Source organism: Scyliorhinus torazame, chromosome 18, assembly GCF_047496885.1.
Source record: "Scyliorhinus torazame isolate Kashiwa2021f chromosome 18, sScyTor2.1, whole genome shotgun sequence".
Lineage (NCBI taxonomy): Eukaryota > Metazoa > Chordata > Chondrichthyes > Carcharhiniformes > Scyliorhinidae > Scyliorhinus > Scyliorhinus torazame.
Genome location: NC_092724.1, coordinates 161615004 through 161637342, shown reverse-complemented (window position 1 = coordinate 161637342; position 22339 = coordinate 161615004). Strand labels below are relative to the sequence as shown.

The 22339-nt window shown below is 55.9% G+C and overlaps 1 protein-coding gene across 1 annotated transcript in view; it reads right to left on the bottom strand.

Moving 5' to 3' along the window:
- rhbdl3 (rhomboid, veinlet-like 3 (Drosophila)) overlaps positions 1 to 22093 on the bottom strand; it is a 116592-nt gene extending 94499 nt beyond the window's left edge. The window contains exon 1 of the mRNA XM_072483783.1: positions 21847 to 22093. Coding sequence (XP_072339884.1) covers positions 21847 to 21987 — 141 coding nt within the window. The 5' untranslated portion in view covers positions 21988 to 22093. The remainder of the gene's footprint in view (positions 1 to 21846) is intronic.
- Positions 22094 to 22339: the final 246 nt, after the last annotated feature.

Below are 22339 nucleotides of genomic sequence, written 5' to 3'. Positions count from 1 at the left end.
CATGACAGCACTTAATTTTCCCCCTCACCCACTTTTCCGACACTATGTTTGTTTGTTCGCAGGGTAGCACGGTGGAGCAGAGGGCAGCACGGTGGAGCAGAGGGCGGCACGGTGGAGCAGAGGGCGGCATGGTGGAGCAGAGGGTAGCACGGTGGAGCAGAGGGCGGCACGGTGGAGCAGAGGGCAGCACGGTGGAGCAGAGGGTAGCACGGTGGAGCAGAGGGCAGCACGGTGGAGCAGAGGGCGGCACGGTGGAGCAGAGGGCGGCATGGTGGAGCAGAGGGTAGCACGGTGGAGCAGAGGGCGGCACGGTGGAGCAGAGGGCAGCACGGTGGAGCAGAGGGTAGCACGGTGGAGCAGTGGGCAGCACGGTGGAGCAGAGGGCGGCACGGTGGAGCAGAGGGCAGCACGGTGGAGCAGAGGGCGGCACGGTGGAGCAGAGGGCAGCACGGTGGAGCAGAGGGTAGCACGGTGGAGCAGAGGGCAGCACGGTGGAGCAGAGGGTAGCACGGTGGAGCAGAGGGCAGCACGGTGGAGCAGAGGGCAGCACGGTGGAGCAGAGGGTATCACGGTGGAGCAGAGGGTGGCACGGTGGAGCAGAGGGCGGCACGGTGGAGCAGAGGGTGGCACGGTGGAGCAGAGGGTATCACGGTGGAGCAGAGGGTGGCACGGTGGAGCAGAGGGTATCACGGTGGAGCAGAGGGCGGCACGGTGGAGCAGAGGGTGGCACGGTGGAGCAGAGGGTATCACGGTGGAGCAGAGGGTGGCACGGTGGAGCAGAGGGTATCACGGTGGAGCAGAGGGCGGCGCGGTGGAGCAGAGGGCAGCACGGTGGAGCAGAGGGCGGCACGGTGGAGCAGAGGGTAGCACGGTGGAGCAGAGGGCGGCACGGTGGAGCAGAGGGCGGCACGGTGGAGCAGAGGGCGGCACGGTGGAGCAGAGGGTAGCACGGTGGAGCAGAGGGTATCACGGTGGAGCAGAGGGCGGCACGGTGGAGCAGAGGGCAGCACGGTGGAGCAGAGGGTAGCACGGTGGAGCAGAGGGCAGCACGGTGGAGCAGAGGGCAGCACGGTGGAGCAGAGGGCGGCACGGTGGAGCAGAGGGCAGCACGGTGGAGCAGAGGGCAGCACGGTGGAGCAGAGGGCAGCACGGTGGAGCAGAGGGTAGCACGGTGGAGCAGAGGGCAGCACGGTGGAGCAGAGGGTAGCACGGTGGAGCAGAGGGCAGCACGGTGGAGCAGAGGGCGGCACGGTGGAGCAGAGGGTATCACGGTGGAGCAGAGGGCGGCGCGGTGGAGCACAGGGCAGCACGGTGGAGCAGAGGGTATCACGGTGGAGCAGAGGGCGGCGCGGTGGAGCACAGGGCAGCACGGTGGAGCAGAGGGCGGCACGGTGGAGCAGAGGGCAGCACGGTGGAGCAGAGGGCGGCACGGTAGAGCAGAGGGCGGCACGGTGGAGCAGAGGGCAGCACGGTGGAGCAGAGGGCAGCACGGTGGAGCAGAGGGCGGCACGGTGGAACAGAGGGCGGCACGGTGGAGCACAGTGCAGCACGGTGGAGCAGAGGGTAGCACGGTGGAGCAGAGAGCAGCACGGTGGAGCAGAGGGCAGCACGGTGGAGCAGAGGGCAGCACGGTGGAGCAGAGGGTATCACGGTGGAGCAGAGGGCAGCACGGTGGAGCAGAGGGTAGCACGGTGGAGCAGAGGGTAGCACGGTGGAGCAGAGGGTATCACGGTGGAGCAGAGGGCGGCACGGTGGAGCAGAGGGTAGCACGGTGGAGCAGAGGGCAGCACGGTGGAGCAGAGGGTAGCACGGTGGAGCAGAGGGCAGCACGGTGTTGCAGAGGGTATCACGGTGGAGCAGAGGGCAGCACGGTGGAGCAGAGGGCGGCACGGTGGAGCAGAGGGTATCACGGTGGAGCAGAGGGCAGCACGGTGGAGCAGAGGGTATCACGGTGGAGCAGAGGGCAGCACGGTGGAGCAGAGGGCAGCACGGTGGAGCAGAGGGCGGCACGGTGGAGCAGAGGGTATCACGGTGGAGCAGAGGGCAGCACGGTGGAGCAGAGGGCAGCACGGTGGAGCAGAGGGCAGCACGGTGGAGCAGAGGGCAGCACGGTGGAGCAGAGGGTAGCACGGTGGAGCAGAGGGTAGCACGGTGGAGCAGAGGGTATCACGGTGGAGCAGAGGGCGGCACGGTGGAGCAGAGGGCAGCACGGTGGAGCAGAGGGCAGCACGGTGGAGCAGAGGGTAGCACGGTGGAGCAGAGGGCGGCACGGTGGAGCAGAGGGTAGCACGGTGGAGCAGAGGGTATCACGGTGGAGCAGAGGGCAGCACGGTGGAGCAGAGGGCAGCACGGTGGAGCAGAGTGCGGCACGGTGGAGCAGAGGGCGGCACGGTGGAGCAGAGGGCGGCACGGTGGAGCAGAGGGTAGCACGGTGGAGCAGAGGGTAGCACGGTGGAGCAGAGGGCAGCACGGTGGAGCAGAGGGCGGCACGGTGGAGCAGAGGGTATCACGGTGGAGCAGAGGGCAGCACGGTGGAGCAGAGGGCAGCACGGTGGAGCAGAGGGTATCACGGTGGAGCAGAGGGCGGCACGGTGGAGCAGAGGGTATCACGGTGGAGCAGAGGGTATCACGGTGGAGCAGAGGGTAGCACGGTGGAGCAGAGTGCAGCACGGTGGAGCAGAGGGTGGCACGGTGGAGCAGAGGGTAGCACGGTGGAGCAGAGGGTATCACGGTGGAGCAGAGGGTATCACGGTGGAGCAGAGGGTAGCACGGTGGAGCAGAGTGCAGCACGGTGGAGCAGAGGGTAGCACGGTGGAGCAGAGTGCAGCACGGTGGAGCAGAGGGCAGCACGGTGGAGCAGAGGGTAGCACGGTGGAGCAGAGGGCAGCACGGTGGAGCAGAGGGTATCACGGTGGAGCAGAGGGTAGCACGGTGGAGCAGAGGGTAGCATGGTGGAGCAGAGGGTAGCACGGTGGAGCAGAGGGCAGCACGGTGGAGCAGAGGGTATCACGGTGGAGCAGAGGGTATCACGGTGGAGCAGAGGGTAGCACGGTGGAGCAGAGTGCAGCACGGTGGAGCAGAGGGCAGCACGGTGGAGCAGAGGGTAGCACGGTGGAGCAGAGGGCGGCACGGTGGAGCAGAGGGCGGCACGGTGCAGCAGAGGGCAGCACGGTGGAGCAGAGGGCAGCACGGTGGAGCAGAGGGCGGCACGGTGCAGCAGAGGGCAGCACGGTGGAGCAGAGGGCAGCACGGTGGAGCAGAGGGCGGCACGGTGCAGCAGAGGGTAGCACGGTGGAGGAGAGGGTAGCGCGGTGGAGCAGAGGGTAGCACGGTGGAGCAGAGGGCAGCACGGTGGAGCAGAGGGCGGCACGGTGGAGCAGAGGGTATCATGGTGGAGCAGAGGGCAGCACGGTGGAGCAGAGGGCAGCACGGTGGAGCAGAGTGCAGCACGGTGGAGCAGTGGGTATCACGGTGGAGCAGAGGGTAGCACGGTGGAGCAGAGGGTATCATGGTGGAGCAGAGGGTAGCACGGTGGAGCAGAGGGTAGCACGGTGGAGCAGAGGGCAGCACGGTGGAGCAGAGGGTATCATGGTGGAGCAGAGGGTAGCACGGTGGAGCAGAGGGTAGCACGGTGGAGCAGAGGGCAGCACGGTGGAGCAGAGGGCAGCACGGTGGAGCAGAGGGCAGCACGGTGGAGCAGAGGGCAGCACGGTGGAGCAGAGGGCAGCACGGTGGAGCAGAGTGCAGCACGGTGGAGCAGAGGGCAGCACGGTGGAGCAGAGGGCAGCACGGTGGAGCAGAGGGCAGCACGGTGGAGCAGAGGGTATCACGGTGGAGCAGAGGGCAGCACGGTGGAGCAGAGGGTAGCACGGTGGAGCAGAGGGCAGCACGGTGGAGCAGAGGGCAGCACGGTGGAGCAGAGGGCAGCACGGTGGAGCAGAGGGTAGCACGGTGGAGCAGAGGGTAGCACGGTGGAGCAGAGGGCAGCATGGTGGAGCAGAGGGCGGCACGGTGCAGCAGAGGGCAGCACGGTGGAGCAGAGGGCAGCACGGTGGAGCAGAGGGCAGCACGGTGGAGCAGAGGGCAGCACGGTGGAGCAGAGGGCAGCACGGTGGAGCAGAGGGCAGCACGGTGGAGCAGTGGGTATCACGGTGGAGCAGAGGGTAGCACGGTGGAGCAGAGGGCAGCACGGTGGAGCAGAGGGTATCACGGTGGAGCAGAGGGCAGCACGGTGGAGCAGAGGGCAGCACGGTGGAGCAGAGGGCAGCACGGTGGAGCAGAGGGCAGCACGGTGGAGCAGAGGGCAGCACGCTGGAGCAGAGGGCAGCACGGTGGAGCAGAGGGCAGCACGGTGGAGCAGTGGGTATCACGGTGGAGCAGAGGGTAGCACGGTGGAGCAGAGGGCAGCACGGTGGAGCAGAGGGTATCATGGTGGAGCAGAGGGCAGCACGGTGGAGCAGAGGGCAGCACGGTGGAGCAGAGGGCAGCACGGTGGAGCAGAGGGCAGCACGGTGGAGCAGAGGGCAGCACGTTGGAGCAGAGGGCAGCACGGTGGAGCAGAGGGCAGCACGGTGGAGCAGAGGGCAGCACGGTGGAGCAGAGGGCAGCACGGTGGAGCAGAGTGCAGCACGGTGGAGCAGTGGGTATCACGGTGGAGCAGAGGGTAGCACGGTGGAGCAGAGGGTAGCACGGTGGAGCAGAGGGCAGCACGGTGGAGCAGAGGGTATCATGGTGGAGCAGAGGGTAGCACGGTGGAGCAGAGGGCAGCACGGTGGAGCAGAGGGTAGCATGGTGGAGCAGAGGGTAGCACGGTGGAGCAGAGGGTATCATGGTGGAGCAGAGGGCAGCACGGTGGAGCAGAGGGCAGCACGGTGGAGCAGAGGGTAGCACGGTGGAGCAGAGGGTAGCACGGTGGAGCAGAGGGTATCATGGTGGAGCAGAGGGTAGCACGGTGGAGCAGAGGGCAGCACGGTGGAGCAGAGGGCAGCACGGTGGAGCAGAGGGCAGCACGGTGGAGCAGAGGGCAGCACGGTGGAGCAGAGGGTAGCACGGTGGAGCAGAGGGTATCATGGTGGAGCAGAGGGTAGCACGGTGGAGCAGAGGGCAGCACGGTGGAGCAGAGGGCAGCACGGTGGAGCAGAGGGCAGCACGGTGGAGCAGAGGGCAGCACGGTGGAGCAGAGGGCAGCACGGTGGAGCAGAGGGCAGCACGGTGGAGCAGAGGGTAGCACGGTGGAGCAGAGGGTATCATGGTGGAGCAGAGGGTAGCACGGTGGAGCAGAGGGTAGCACGGTGGAGCAGAGGGTAGCACGGTGGAGCAGAGGGTATCATGGTGGAGCAGAGGGTAGCACGGTGGAGCAGAGGGCAGCACGGTGGAGCAGAGGGCAGCACGGTGGAGCAGAGGGCAGCACGGTGGAGCAGAGGGTAGCACGGTGGAGCAGAGGGTAGCACGGTGGAGCAGAGGGTAGCACGGTGGAGCAGAGGGTAGCATGGTGGAGCAGAGGGTATCACGGTGGAGCAGAGGGTAGCACGGTGGAGCAGAGGGTAGCACGGTGGAGCAGAGGGTAGCACGGTGGAGGAGAGGGTAGCACGGTGGAGCAGAGGGTAGCACGGTGGAGCAGAGGGCAGCACGGTGGAGCAGAGGCTATCACGGTGGAGCAGAGGGCAGCACGGTGGAGCAGAGGGCAGCACGGTGGAGCAGAGGGCAGCACGGTGGAGCAGAGGCTATCACGGTGGAGCAGAGGGTGGCACGGTGGAGCAGAGGGCAGCACGGTGGAGCAGAGGGCAGCACGGTGGAGCAGAGGGCAGCACGGTGGAGCAGAGTGCAGCACGGTGGAGCAGAGGCTATCACGGTGGAGCAGAGGGCAGCACGGTGGAGCAGAGTGCAGCACGGTGGAGCAGAGGCTATCACGGTGGAGCAGAGGGCAGCACGGTGGAGCAGAGGGCAGCACGGTGGAGCAGAGGGTAGCACGGTGGAGCAGAGGGCAGCACGGTGGAGCAGAGGGTATCACGGTGGAGCAGAGGGTAGCACGGTGGAGCAGAGGGTATCATGGTGGAGCAGAGGGTAGCACGGTGGAGCAGAGGGCGGCACGGTGGAGCAGAGTGCAGCACGGTCAGAGCAGAGGGCAGCACGGTGGAGCAGAGGGCAGCACGGTGGAGCAGAGGGTATCACGGTGGAGCAGAGGGTATCATGGTGGAGCAGAGGGTAGCACGGTGGAGCAGAGGGCAGCACGGTGGAGCAGAGGGCAGCACGGTCAGAGCAGAGGGCAGCACGGTGGAGCAGAGGGCAGCACGGTGGAGCAGAGGGCAGCACGGTGGAGCAGAGGGTAGCACGGTGGAGCAGAGGACAGCACGGTGGAGCAGAGGGCAGCACGGTGGAGCAGAGGGTATCACGGTGGAGCAGAGGGCAGCACGGTGGAGCAGAGGGTAGCATGGTGGAGCAGAGGGTATCACGGTGGAGCAGAGGGTAGCACGGTGGAGCAGAGGGTAGCACGGTGGAGCAGAGGGCAGCACGGTCAGAGCAGAGGGCAGCAGGGTGGAGCAGAGGGCGGCAGGGTGGAGCAGAGGGCGGCACGGTGGAGCAGAGGGTATCACAGTGGAGCAGAGGGCAGCACGGTGGAGCAGAGGGCAGCACGGTGGAGCAGAGGGTAGCACGGTGGAGCATAGGGCAGCACGGTGGAGCAGAGGGCAGCACGGTGGAGCAGAGGGCAGCACGGTGGAGCAGAGGGCAGCACGGTGGAGCAGAGGGCAGCACGGTGGAGCAGAGGGTATCACGGTGGAGCAGAGGGCAGCACGGTGGAGCAGAGGGTATCACGGTGGAGCAGAGGGTAGCACAGTGGAGCAGTGGTTAGCACTGCTGCCTCACCCGCCGAGGACCCGGGATCGATCCCGGCCCTGGGTCACTGTCCATGTGGAGTTTGCACATTCTACTCGAATCTGCTTGGCTCTCACCCCCACAACCAGAAATGCTGGAGGGTGTCTGAATCCTCACCTGAAAGGGTCATTAAAAAAATATTTAAATGTGCACTTTTGCTTTAACAGGATTACAGACAAAGAGCTGGAAAGTGGGATGTGGCTGGAGTGCTGTTTTTTGGGGCAGCACGGTAGCATTGTGGATAGCACAATTGCTTCACAGCTCCAGGGTCCCAGGTTCGATTCCGGCTTGGGTCACTGTCTGTGCGGAGTCTGCACGTTCTCCCCGTGCCTGCGTGGGTTTCCTCCGGGTGCTCCGGTTTCCTCCCACAGTCCAAAGATGTGCAGGTTAGGTGGATTGGCCATGATAAATTGCCCTTGGTGTCCAAAATTGCCCTTAGTGTTGGGTGGGGTTACTGGGTTATGGGGATAGGGTTGGGGTGTGGGCTTGGGTAGGGTGCTCTTTCCAAGAGCCGGTGCAGACTCGATGGGCCGAATGGCCTCCTTCTGCGCTGTAAATTCTATGATTGGCTGCTTTTTGTGCCGCAATTCTGCGACTTTTAAAATCTAACTTTGCTCAATTTAAGGATTTATGGTGCAACCGGTGTCTTTGAATGCCTTTAAATATTGTTACAGAGCCACATTCCTCATTAAAATGTTTGGTAAACTTTAGTTCATTTGGCATTAGCTGCATTCAAGCACATTGTTCCCTGAGACATTGTAGCCAAAAATCACACATAGTTCTGCTGGCTCCCTTAGCAAAAAAAAAGTGATTGCCAAAGAACCTTTGATGACTCCAGCATTCTTCTAAATAGAAGATACACAGGGACAGCTGTGGACAGAGGGAGAGATTGAACACAGATACAGAAATTGGTACGCACAAGAATACAAACCCATGCACGGAGATTCCTAAACATGAAAACAGTGAAAGATACACAGAGATTTATAAGAGATTAAAACAGGAACAGGGAGACTAAAAGGCACCAGGCTCAGGTACACATGTCGAGAAGGGTTTAGGAAAACATAAAAACACTTTGGAGACAGCAGGACATCAGAACCTGTTGCCTTTCATGAGCTCCGTTTGCTTCCAAAAGACGCAACAAAAGACTGCTGGCCCAATAATTCCCAGGTATCGTAACTCAATTATTCCAACTGATTTTGATGTTTTATTAAAGATTTATCTGTCAATGGTGCACCGACACTAAAAGCAGCCCAATTTCAGACTTCCAGACCCATAAAGCAAACAAGTCAGGGCCGTGTGTAAATTCCAATCTAAGTCTGGCTGTGTTACCTGGGGGGTCAGGGACTAGTTTGACCAGCAGTCTGTTTGGAAACCCTCAGCGCAGCAGAGACGGAGGTGAAAACGTAAACAGGGTGGAAAAGGAGTAACTCAGCGAGCGAATGACTACACAGCCAGACAACAGGAAAATACTGAAGACAGGTGCAGAAAAAGATTGAGATAGAAATGTGAAAGACACATGGGCAGTGACAGAGACAGGGACATTACCCCACACACTGACAGAGAGAGGGACATTACCCCACACACTGACAGAGAGAGGGACATTACCCCACACACTGACAGAGAGAGGGACATTACCCCACACACTGACAGCGAGAGAGACATTACCCCACACTCTGACAGAGGGACATTACCCGACACACTGACAGAGAGAGGGACATCACCCCACACACTGACAGAGAGAGGGACATTACCCCACACACTGACAGAGAGAGGGACATTACCCGACACACTGACAGAGAGAGGGACATTACCCCAAACACTGACAGAGAGAGGGACATTACCCCACACACTGACAGAGAGAGGGACATTACCCCACACACTGACAGAGAGAGGGACATTACCCCAGACACTGACAGAGAAAGGGACATTACCCCACACTCTGACAGAGAGAGGGACATTACCCCAGACACTGACAGAGAGAGGGACATTACCCCAGACACTGACAGAGAGAGGGACAATACCCCAGACACAAACAGAGAGAGGGACATTACCCCACACACCGACAGAGAGAGGGACATTACCCCACACACTGACAGAGAGAGGGACATTACCCCACACTCTGACAGAGAGAGGGACATTACCCCAGACACTGACAGAGAGAGGGACAATACCCCAGACACAAACAGAGAGAGGGACATTACCCCACACACTGACAGAGAGAGCAACATTACCCCACACATTGACAGAGAGAGGGACATTATCCCACACACAGACAGAGGGAGGGACATTAGCCCAGACACTGACAGAGAGAGGGACATTACCCCACACACTGACAGAGAAGGAGACATTACCCCAGACACTGACAGAGAGAGGGACATTAACACACACACTGACAGAGAGAGGGTCATTACCCCAGTCACTGACAGAGAGAGGGACATTACCCCAGACACCGACAGAGAGAGGGACATTTCCCCACACACTGACAGAGAGAGGGACATTATCCCACACACAGACAGAGGGAGGGACATTAGCCCAGACACTGACAGAGAGAGGGACATTACCCCACACACTGACAGAGAGGGAGACATTACCCCAGACACTGACAGAGAGAGGGACATTAACACACACACTGACAGAGAGAGGGTCATTACCCCAGTCACTGACAGAGAGAGGGACATTACCCCAGACACCGACAGAGAGAGGGACATTTCCCCACACACTGACAGAGAGAGGGACATTAACCCACACACTGACAGAGAGAGTGACATTACCCTAGACACTGACAGAGCGGGGACATTACCCCACACACTGACAGAGAGAGGGACATTACCCCACACACTGACTGAGAGACATTACCCCACACACTGACAGAGAGAGGGACATTACCCCACACACTGAGAGAGAAAGATACATTACCCCACACACTGACAGAGAGAGGGACTTTACCCCACACACTGACAGAGAGAGGGACATTACCACAGACACTGACAGAGGGACATTACCCCACACACTGACAGCGAGAGGGACATTACCCCAGACACTGAGAGAGAAAGAGACATTACCCCACACACCGACAGAGAGAGAGACATTACCCCACACACTGACAGAGATTGGGACATTACCTAAGGTACAGAAAGAGAGACATTACCCCACACACTGACAGAGAGAGGGATTTTACCCCACACACTGACAGAGAGAGAGACATTACCCCAGATACAGGCAGAGAGAGGGTCATTAACCCACACGCTGACAGAGAGACATTACCCCACACACTGACAGAGAGAGGGACATTTCCCCACACACTGGCAGAGAGAGGGTCATTACCCCACACACTGACAGAGAGAGGGAGATTTCCCCAGATACTGGCAGAGAGAGGGTCATTACCCCACACACTGACAGAGAGAGGGACATCACCCCACACACTGACAGAGAGAGGAACATTACCCAACACACTGACAGAGAGAGGGACATTACCCCACACACAGACAGAGAGAGGGATATTACCCCACACACTGACAGAGAGAGGGACATTACCCCACACACTGACAGAGAGAGGGACATTACCCCAAACACTGACAGAGAGCGGGACATTACCCCACACACTGACAGAGAGAGGGACATTACCCCAAACACTGACAGAGAGAGGGACATTACCCCACACACTGACAGAGAGAGGGACATTACCCCACACACTGACAGAGAGAGGGACATTACCCCAGACACTGACAGAGGGACAATACCCCAGACACAAACAGAGAGAGGGACATTATCCCACACACTGACAGAGAGAGGAACATTACCCCACACATTGACAGAGAGAGGTACATTATCCCACACACAGACAGAGGGTGGGACATTAGCCCAGACACTGACAGAGAGAGGGACATTACCCCACACACTGACAGAGAGAGGGACATTTCCCCACACATTGACAGAGAGAGGGACATTACCCCACACACTAACAGAAAGAGTGACATTACCCCAGACACTGACAGAGCGGGGACATTACCCCACAAACTGACAGAGAGAGGGACATTACCCCACACACTGACTGAGAGACATTACCCCACACACTGACAGAGAGAGGGACATTACCCAAGACACAGAAAGAGAGACATTACCCCACACACTGACAGAGAGAGGGACTTTACCCCACACAGTGACAGAGAGAGGGACATTACCACACACACTGACAGAGAGTGGGATATTACCACACACACTGACTAGAGGGGGACTTTACCCCAGATACTGGCAGAGAGAGGGTCATTACCCCACACGCTGACAGAGAGAGAGAGACATTACCCCACACACTGACACAGAGAGGGACATTACCCCACACACTGACAGAGAGAGGGATATTACCCCACACGCTGACAGAGAGAGACATTACCCCACACACTGACAGAGAGAGGGACATTACCCCACACCTTGACAGAGAGAGGGACATTACCCCACACACTGACAGAGAGAGGGACATTACCCCACACACTGACAGAGAGAGGGTCATTACCCCACACACTGACAGAGAGAGGGAAATTACCCCAGATACTGACAGAGAGAGGGTCATTACCCCACACGCTGACAGAGAGAGACATTACCCCACACACTGACAGAGAGAGGGACATTACCCCACACCTTGACAGAGGGTCATTACCCCACACACTGACAGAGAGAGGGACATTACCCCACACAATGACAGAGAGAGGGACATTACCCCACACACTGACAGAGAGAGGGGCTTTACCCCACACACTGACAGAGAGAGGGACATTACCCCACATACTGACAGAGAGAGGGACATTACCACACACACTGACTAGAGAGGGACATTACCCCAGATACTGGCAGAGAGAGGGTCATTACCCCACACGCTGACACAGAGAGGGACATTACCCCACACATTGACAGAGAGAGGGTCATTACCCCACACACTGACTGAGAGTGGGACATTACCCCACACACTGACAGAGAGAGGGACATTACCCCACACACTGACAGAGAGAGGGACATTCCCCCAGACACTAACAGAGAGAGGGTCATTACCCCACACACTGATAGAGAGAGGGACATTACCCCACACACGGACAGGGAGAGGGATATTACCCCACACACTGACAGAGAGAGGGTCATTACCCCACACATTGACAGAGATAGGGACATTTCCCCAGACACTGACAGAGAGAGGGACATTACACCAGACACTAACAGAGAAGGAACATTAACCCACACACTGACAGAGAGAGCGACATTACCCCACACACTGACTGAGAGACATTATCCCACACACTGACAGAGAGAGGGACATTAGCCCAGACATTGACAGAGACAGGGACATTATCCCACACACTGAAAGAGAGAGAGACATGACCCCACACACTGAGAGAGAGAGAGACATTATCCCACACACTGACAGTGAGAGGGACATTACACAAGACACAGAAAGAGAGACATTACCCCACACACTGACAGAGAGAGGGACATTACCCCACACACTGACAGAGAGAGGGACTTTACCCCACACACTGACAGAGAGAGGGACATTACCCCACACACTGACAGAGAGAGGGACATTACCACACACACTGACTAGAGAGGGACATTACCCCACACACTGACAGTGAGAGGGTCATTACCCCACACGCTGACACAGAGAGGGACATTACCCCACACATTGACAGAGAGAGGGTCATTACCCCACACACTGACTGAGAGTGGGACATTACCCCACACACTGACAGAGAGAGGGACATTACCCCACACACTGACAGAGAGAGGGACATTCCCCCAGACACTAACAGAGAGAGGGTCATTACCGCACACACTGATAGAGAGAGGGATATTACCCCACACACGGACAGGGAGAGGGATATTACCCCACACACTGACAGAGAGAGGGTCATTACCCCACACATTGACAGAGATAGGGACATTACCCCAGACACTGACAGAGAGAGGGACATTACACCAGACACTAACAGAGAGAGGAACATTAACCCACACACTGACAGAGAGAGCGACATTACCCCACACACTGACTGAGAGACATTATCCCACACACTGACAGAGAGAGGGACATTAGCCCAGACATTGACAGAGACAGGGACATTATCCCACACACTGACAGAGAGAGAGACATGACCCCACACACTGAGAGAGAGGGAGACATTATCCCACACACTGACAGTGAGAGGGACATTACACAAGACACAGAAAGAGAGACATTACCCTACACACTGACAGAGAGAGGGGCATTACCCCAGATACTGACAGAGAGAGGGACATTATCCCACACACTGACAGAGAGTGGGACATTAACCCCCACACTGACAGAGAGAGGGAAATTACCCCAGATACTAACAGAGAGAGGGACATTACCCGACACACTGACAGAGAGAGGGACATTACCCCACACACTGACTGAGAGACATTACCCCACACACTGACAGAGAGAGGGACATTACCCCACACACTGACTGAGAGACATTACCCCACACACTGACAGAGAGAGGGACATTACCCCAGACACTGACAGATAGACATTACCCCGCACACTGAGGGAGAGGGAGACATTACCCCGCACACTGATAAACAGAGGGACATTACCCCAGATACTGACAGAGAGCGGGACAATACACCACACACTGACAGAGAGAGGGACATTACCCCACACCTTGACAGGGAGACATTACCCCACACACTGACAGAGAGAGGGACATTACCCCACACACTGACAGAGAGAGGGACATTAGCCCAGACACTGACAGAGACAGGGGCATTACCCTACACACTGAGAGAGGGACATTACCCCAGACACTGACAGAGAGAGGGACATTACCCCACACACTGACAGAGAGAGGGTCATTACCCCACACACTGACAGAGAGAGGGAAATTACACCGGACACTGACAGAGGGACATTACCCCACACACTGACAGAGAGAGGGACATTACCCCACACACTGACAGAGAGGGACATTACCCCACACACTGACAGAGAGAGGGACATTACTCCACACACTGACAGAGAGAGTGACATTAACCCTGTCACTGACAGAGTGACATTACCCCACACACTGACAGAGTGAGGGACATTACCCCACACACTGACAAAGAGGGACATTACCCCACACACTGACAGAAAGAGGGACATTAGCCCAGACACTGACTGGGAGAAGAACATTACCCCACACACTGACAGAGAGAGGGACATTTCCCCAGGTACTGGCAGAGAGAGGGTCATTACCTCACACACTGACAGAGAGAGGGACATTACCCCACACACTGACAGAGAGAGGGACATTACCCAACACACTGACAGAGAGCGGGACATTACCCCACACACTGACAGAGAGAGGGATATTACCCCACACACTGACAGAGAGAGGGACATTACCCCACACACTGACAGAGAGAGGGATATTACCCCACACACTGACAGTGAGAGGGACATTACCCCACACACTGACAGAGAGAGGGACATTACCCCACACACTGACAGAGAGAGGGACATTACCCCAGACACTGACAGAGGGACAATACCCCAGACACAAACAGAGAGAGGGACATTACCCCACACACTGACAGAGAGAGGTACATTATCCCACACATTGACAGAGAGAGGGACATTACCCCAAACACTGACAGAGAGAGGGATATTACCCCACACACTGACAGTGAGAGGGACATTACCCCACACACTGACAGAGAGAGGGACATTACCCCACACACTGACAGAGAGAGGGACATTACCCCAGACACTGACAGAGGGACAATACCCCAGACACAAACAGAGAGAGGGACATTACCCCACACACTGACAGAGAGAGGTACATTATCCCACACACAGACAGAGGGTGGGACATTAGCCCAGACACTGACAGAGAGAGGGACATTACCCCACACACTGACAGAGAGAGGGACATTACCCAACACACTGACAGAGAGCGGGACATTACCCCACACACTGACAGAGAGAGGGATATTACCCCACACACTGACAGAGAGAGGGACATTACCCCACACACTGACAGAGAGAGGGAAATTACCCCACACACTGACAGAGAGAGGGACATTACCCCACACACTGACAGAGAGAGGGACATTACCCCAAACACTGACAGAGAGAGGGATATTACCCCACACACTGACAGTGAGAGGGACATTACCCCACACACTGACAGAGAGAGGGACATTACCCCACACACTGACAGAGAGAGGGACATTACCCCAGACACTGACAGAGGGACAATACCCCAGACACAAACAGAGAGAGGGACATTACCCCACACACTGACAGAGAGAGGTACATTATCCCACACACAGACAGAGGGTGGGACATTAGCCCAGACACTGACAGAGAGAGGGACATTACCCCACACACTGACAGAGAGAGGGACATATCCCCACACACTGACAGAGAGATGGACATTACCCCACACACTAACAGAAAGAGTGACATTACCCCAGACACTGACAGAGCGGGGACATTACCCCACACACTGACTGAGAGACATTACCCCACACACTGACAGAGAGAGGGACATTGCCCCAGACACTGAGAGAGAAAGAGACATTACCCCACACACTGACAGAGAGAGGGACATTACCCAAGACACAGAAAGAGAGACATTACCCCACACACTGACAGAGAGAGGGACTTAACCCCACACAGTGACAGAGAGAGGGACATTACCACACACACTGACAGAGAGAGGGACATTACCACACACACTGACTAGAGAGGGACATTACCCCAGATACTGGCAGAGAGAGGGTCATTACCCCACACGCTGACAGAGAGAGACATTACCCCACACACTGACAGAGAGAGGGACATTACCCCACACCTTGACAGAGAGAGGGACATTACCCCACACGCTGACAGAGAGAGACATTACCCCACACACTGACAGAGAGAGGGACATTACCCCACACCTTGACAGAGGGTCATTACCCCACACACTGACAGAGAGAAGGATATTACCCCACACAATGACAGAGAGAGGGACATTACCCCACACACTGACAGAGAGAGGGACATTACCCCACACACTGACAGAGAGAGGGACTTTACCCCACACACTGACTAGAGAGGGACATTACCCCAGATACTGGCAGAGAGAGGGTCATTACCCCACACGCTGACACAGAGAGGGACATTACCCCACACATTGACAGAGAGAGGGTCATTACCCCACACACTGACTGAGAGTGGGACATTACCCCACACACTGACAGAGAGAGGGACATTACCCCACACACTGACAGAGAGAGGGACATTCCCCCAGACACTAACAGAGAGAGCGTCATTACCCCACACTCTGATAGAGAGAGGGACATTACCCCACACACGGACAGGGAGAGGGATATTACGCCACACACTGACAGAGAGAGGGTCATTACCCCACACATTGATAGAGATAGGGACATTACCCCAGACACTGACAGAGAGAGGGACATTACACCAGACACTAACAGAGAGAGGAACATTAACCCACACACTGACAGAGAGAGCGACATTACCCCACACACTGACTGAGAGACATTATCCCACACACTGACAGAGAGAGAGACATGACCCCACACACTGAGAGAGAGAGAGACATTATCCCACACACTGACAGTGAGAGGGACATTACACAAGACACAGAAAGAGAGACATTACCCCACACACTGACAGAGAGAGGAACATTACCCGGCACACTGACAGAGAGAGCGGCATTACCCCAGATACTGACAGAGAGAGGGACATTACCCCACACACAGACAGAGAGAGGGACATTACCCCACACACTGACAGAGGGAGGGACATTACCCAAGACACAGAAAGAGAGACATTACCCCACACACTGACAGAGAGAGGGACTTTACCCCACACACTGACAGAGAGAGGGACATTACCCCACACACTGACAGAGGGAGGGACATTACCCAAGACACAGAAAGAGAGACATTACCCCACACACTGACTAGAGAGGGACATTATCCCACACACTGACTAGAGAGGGACATTACCCCAGATACTGGCAGAGAGAGGGACATTACCCCACACACTGACAGAGAGAGGGACTTTACCCCACACACTGACAGAGAGAGGGTCATTACCCCACACACTGACTAGAGAGGGACATTACCCCACACACTGGCAGAGAGAGGGTCATTACCCCACACGCTGACAGAGAGAGAGACATTACCCCACACACTGACAGAGAGAGGGGCATTACCCCACACACTGACAGAGAGAGGGACATTACCCCACACCTTGACAGAGGGTCATTACCCCACACACTGACAGAGAGAGGGGCATTACCCCACACATTGACAGAGAGAGGGTCATTACACCACACACTGACAGAGAGAGGGACATTACCCCACACACTGACAGAGAGAGGGACATTACACCACACACTGACAGAGAGAGGGACATTACCCCACACACTGACAGAGAGAGGGACATTGCCCCACACACTGACAGAGAGAGGGACATAACCCCACACACTGACAGAGAGAGGGACATTAACCCACACACTGACAGAGAGAGGGGCATTACCCCAGATACTGACAGAGAGAGGGACTTTACCCCACACACTGACAGAGAGGGACATTACCCCACACACTGACAGAGAGAGGGACATTACCACACACACTGACAGAGAGAGGGACATTATCCCACACACTGACAGAGAGAGGGAAATTACCCCAGATACTGACAGAGAGAGGGTCATTACCCCACACACTGACAGAGAGAGGGACATTACCCCACACACTGACAGAGAGAGGGACATTACCCCACACACTGACAGAGGGCGGGACATTAGCCCAGACACTGACAGAGAGAGGGAAATTACCCCAGATACTGACAGAGAGAGGGTCAATACACCACACACTGACAGAGAGAGGGACATTACCCCACACACTGACAGAGAGAGGGACATTATCCCACACACTGACAGAGAGAGGGAAATTACCCCAGATACTGACAGAGAGAGGGACTTTACCCCACACACTGACAGAGAGAGGGACATTACCCCACACACTGACAGAGAGAGGGACATTACCCCACACACTGACAGCGAGAGGGACATTACCCCAGATACTGGCAGAGAGAGGGTCATTACCCCACACACTGACAGAGAGAGGGACAATACCCCACACACTGACAGAGAGAGGGACATTACCCCAGACACTGACAGAGAGAGGGACAATACCCCACACATTGACAGAGAGAGGGTCATTACCCCACACACTGACAGAGAGAGGGACAATACACCACACACTGACAGAGAGAGGGGCATTACCCCACACACTGACAGAGAGAGGGACATTACCCGACACACTGACAGAGAGAGGGACATTACCCCAGATACTGGCAGAGAGAGGGTCATTACCCCACACACTGACAGAGAGAGGGACAATACCCCACACACTGACAGAGAGAGGGACATTACCCCAGACACTGACAGAGCGGGGACATTACCCCACACACTGACAGAGAGAGGGACATTACCCCACACACTGACTGAGAGACATTACCCCACACACTGACAGAGAGAGGGACATTACCCCAGACACTGACAGATGGACATTACCCCGCACACTGAGGGAGAGGGAGACATTACCCCGCACACTGATAAACAGAGGGACATTACCCCAGATACTGACAGAGAGCGGGACATTACCCCACACACTGACAGAGAGAGGGACATTACCCCACACACTGACAGAGAGACATTACCCCACACACTGACAGAGAGAGGGACAAGACCCTACACACTGACAGAGAGAGGGACATTACCCCAGACACTGACAGAGAGAGGGACATTACCCCACACACTGACAGAGAGAGGGACATTACCCCACACACTGACAGAGAGAGGGTAATTACCCCACACACTGACAGAGAGAGGGAAATTACACCGGACACTGACAGAGGGACATTACCCCACCCACTGACAGAGAGAGGGACATTACTCCACACACTGACAGAGAGAGTGACATTAACCCTGTCACTGACAGAGTGACATTACCCCACACACTGACAGAGTGAGGGACATTACCCCACACACTGACAAAGAGGGACATTAGCCCAGACACTGACAGAGAGAGGGACATTACCCCACACACTGACAGAGAGAGGGACATTACCCCAGAGACTGACAGGGGGACATTACCACCCACACTGACAGAGAGACATTACCCCAGATACTGACAGAGAGAGGGGCTTTACCCCACACACTGACAGAGAGAGTGACATTAACTCACACACTGAAAGTGAGACATTAGCCCAGACACTGACAGAAAGAGGTACATTAACCCACACGCTGACAGAGAGAGGGACATTACCTGTCTCTACACAGAGACACTCACACGGACACTGATACTGACACAGATTTACACAGAGACACTCACACGGACACTGATACTGACACAGAGTTAGACAGAGACATTCACACGGACACTAATACTGACACAGAGTTACGCAGAGACACTCACACGGACACTGATACTGACACAGAGTTACACAGAGACACTCACACGGACACTGATACTGACACAGAGTTACACAGAGACACTCACACGGACACTGATACTGACACAGATTTACACAGAGACACTCACACGGACACTGATACTGACACAGAGTTACGCAGAGACACTCACACGGACACTGATACTGACACGGAGTTACACAGAGACACTCACACGGACACTGATACTGACACCGAGTTACACAGAGACACTCACACGGACACTGATACTGACACAGAGTTACACAGAGACACTCACACGGACACTAATACTGACACAGAGTTACGCAGAGACACTCACACGGACACTGATACTGACACAGATTTACACAGAGACACTCACACGGACACTGATACTGACACAGAGTTACACACAGACACTCACACGGACACTGATACTGACACAGAGTTACACAGAGACACACACACGGACACTAATACTGACACAGAGTTACGCAGAGACACTCACACGGACACTGATACTGACAGAGAGTTACACAGAGACACTCACACGGACACTGATAGATACTGACACAGAGTTACACAGAGACACTCACACGGACACTGATAGATACTGACACAGAGTTACACAGGGACACTCACACGGACACTGATACTGACACAGAGTTACGTCGAGACACTCACATGGACACTGATACTGACACAGAGTTACACAGAGACACTCACACGGACACTGATACTGACACAGATTTACACAGAGACACTCACACGGACACTGATAGATACTGACACAGATTTACACAGAGACACTCACACGGGCACTGATACTGACACAGAGTTAGACAGAGACATTCACACGGACACTGACACAGAGTTACACAGAGACACTCACACGGACACTGATACTGACACAGAGTTACACAGAGACACTCATACGGACACTGATTCTGACACAGATTTACACACAGACACTCACACGGACACTGATACTGACACAGAGTTAGACAGAGACATTCACACGGACACTGACACAGAGTTACACAGAGACACTCACACGGACACTGATACTGACACAGAGTTACACAGAGACACTCATACGGACACTGATTCTGACACAGATTTACACACAGACACTCACACGGACACTGATAGATACTGACACAGAGTTACACAGAGACACTCACACGGACAGTGATACTGACACAGAGCTACACAGAGACTCACACACGGACACTGATGCTGACATAGCGTTACACAGAGACACTCACACGGACACTGATAGATACTGACACAGAGTTACACAGAGACACTCACACGGACACTGATACTGACACAGAGTTACACAGAGACACTCACACGGACACTGATACTGACACAGAGTTACACAGAGACACACACACGGACACTGATACTGACACAAGAGTTACACAGAGACACTCACACAGACACTAATAGATACTGACATAGAGTTACACAGAGACACACACGGACACTGATAGATACTGACACAGAGTTACACAGAGACACACGGATACTGACACAGAGTTACACAGAGACACTCACACGGACACTGATACTGACACAGAGTTACACAGAGACACTCACACGGACACAGATACTGACACAGAGTTACACAGAGACACTCACACGGACACAGATACTGACACAGAGTTACACAGAGACACTCACACGGACACTGATACTGACACAGAGTTACACAGAGACACTCACACGGACACAGATACTGACACAGAGTTAGACAGAGACATTCACACGGACACTGATACTGACACAGAGTTACACAGAGACACTCACACGGACACAGATACTGACACAGAGTTACACAGAGACACTCACACGGACACAGATACTGACACAGAGTTACACAGAGACACTCACACGGACACAGATGCTGACACAGAGTTACACAGAGACACTCACACGGACACAGATACTGACACAGAGTTACACAGAGACACTCACACGGACACAGATACTGACACAGATTTACACAGAGACACTCACACAGACACTGATAGATACTGACACAGAGTTACACAGAGACACTCACACAGACACTGATAGATACTGACACAGAGTTACACAGGGACACTCACACGGACACAGATACTGACACAGAGTTACACAGAGACACTCACACAGACACTGATAGATACTGACACAGAGTTACACAGGGACACTCACACGGACACTGATACTGACACAGAGTTACACAGAGACACTCACACGGACACAGATACTGACACAGAGTTACACAGAGACACTCACACGGACACAGATACTGACACAGAGTTACACAGAGACACTCACACAGACACTGATAGATACTGACACAGAGTTACACAGGGACACTCACACGGACACTGATACTGACACAGAGTTACACAGAGACACTCACACAGACACTGATAGATACTGACACAGAGTTACACAGAGACACACACGGACACTGGGTTAAACTTACATCCTCAGCCCCCAAGGGAAGCCCCCCGGAGCTCTCCAGTTGCTGACCCCACGGGCTCTCCAGTTCCACGATGCCGTCCTCCTCCCCGTTCTCCGGCTCTGCCGCCTCGCCCCGGCGGGTTTCCCGTTCCGTCTCCTCCATCTCCGCCTCTCGCCGCCCCGGGATCAGCCCCGCTCCCTCGGGAGGAGCTTCCTCAGTGTCCGCTCCTCATCCCGCCTGTCTGCATCTGGGAGAGCGGAATGAGCAGCAAGTCAGACAGCCCACCCCCCAGTGTGTCTTCCCCTCTCCCCAATGTGTCCTCCCCTCTCCCCAATGTGTCCTCCCACCCCCGTGTGTGTGCTTCCCACCCCCAGTGAGACCCCCCCCCGTGTGTGCTTCCCACCCCCAGTGAGACCCCCCCCCAGTGTCCCCCCCCAAGTGTGACCTCCCCCCCCCCAAGTGTGACCTTCCCACCCCCCCAAGTGTGACCTTCCCACCCCCATTGCCCCCTCAC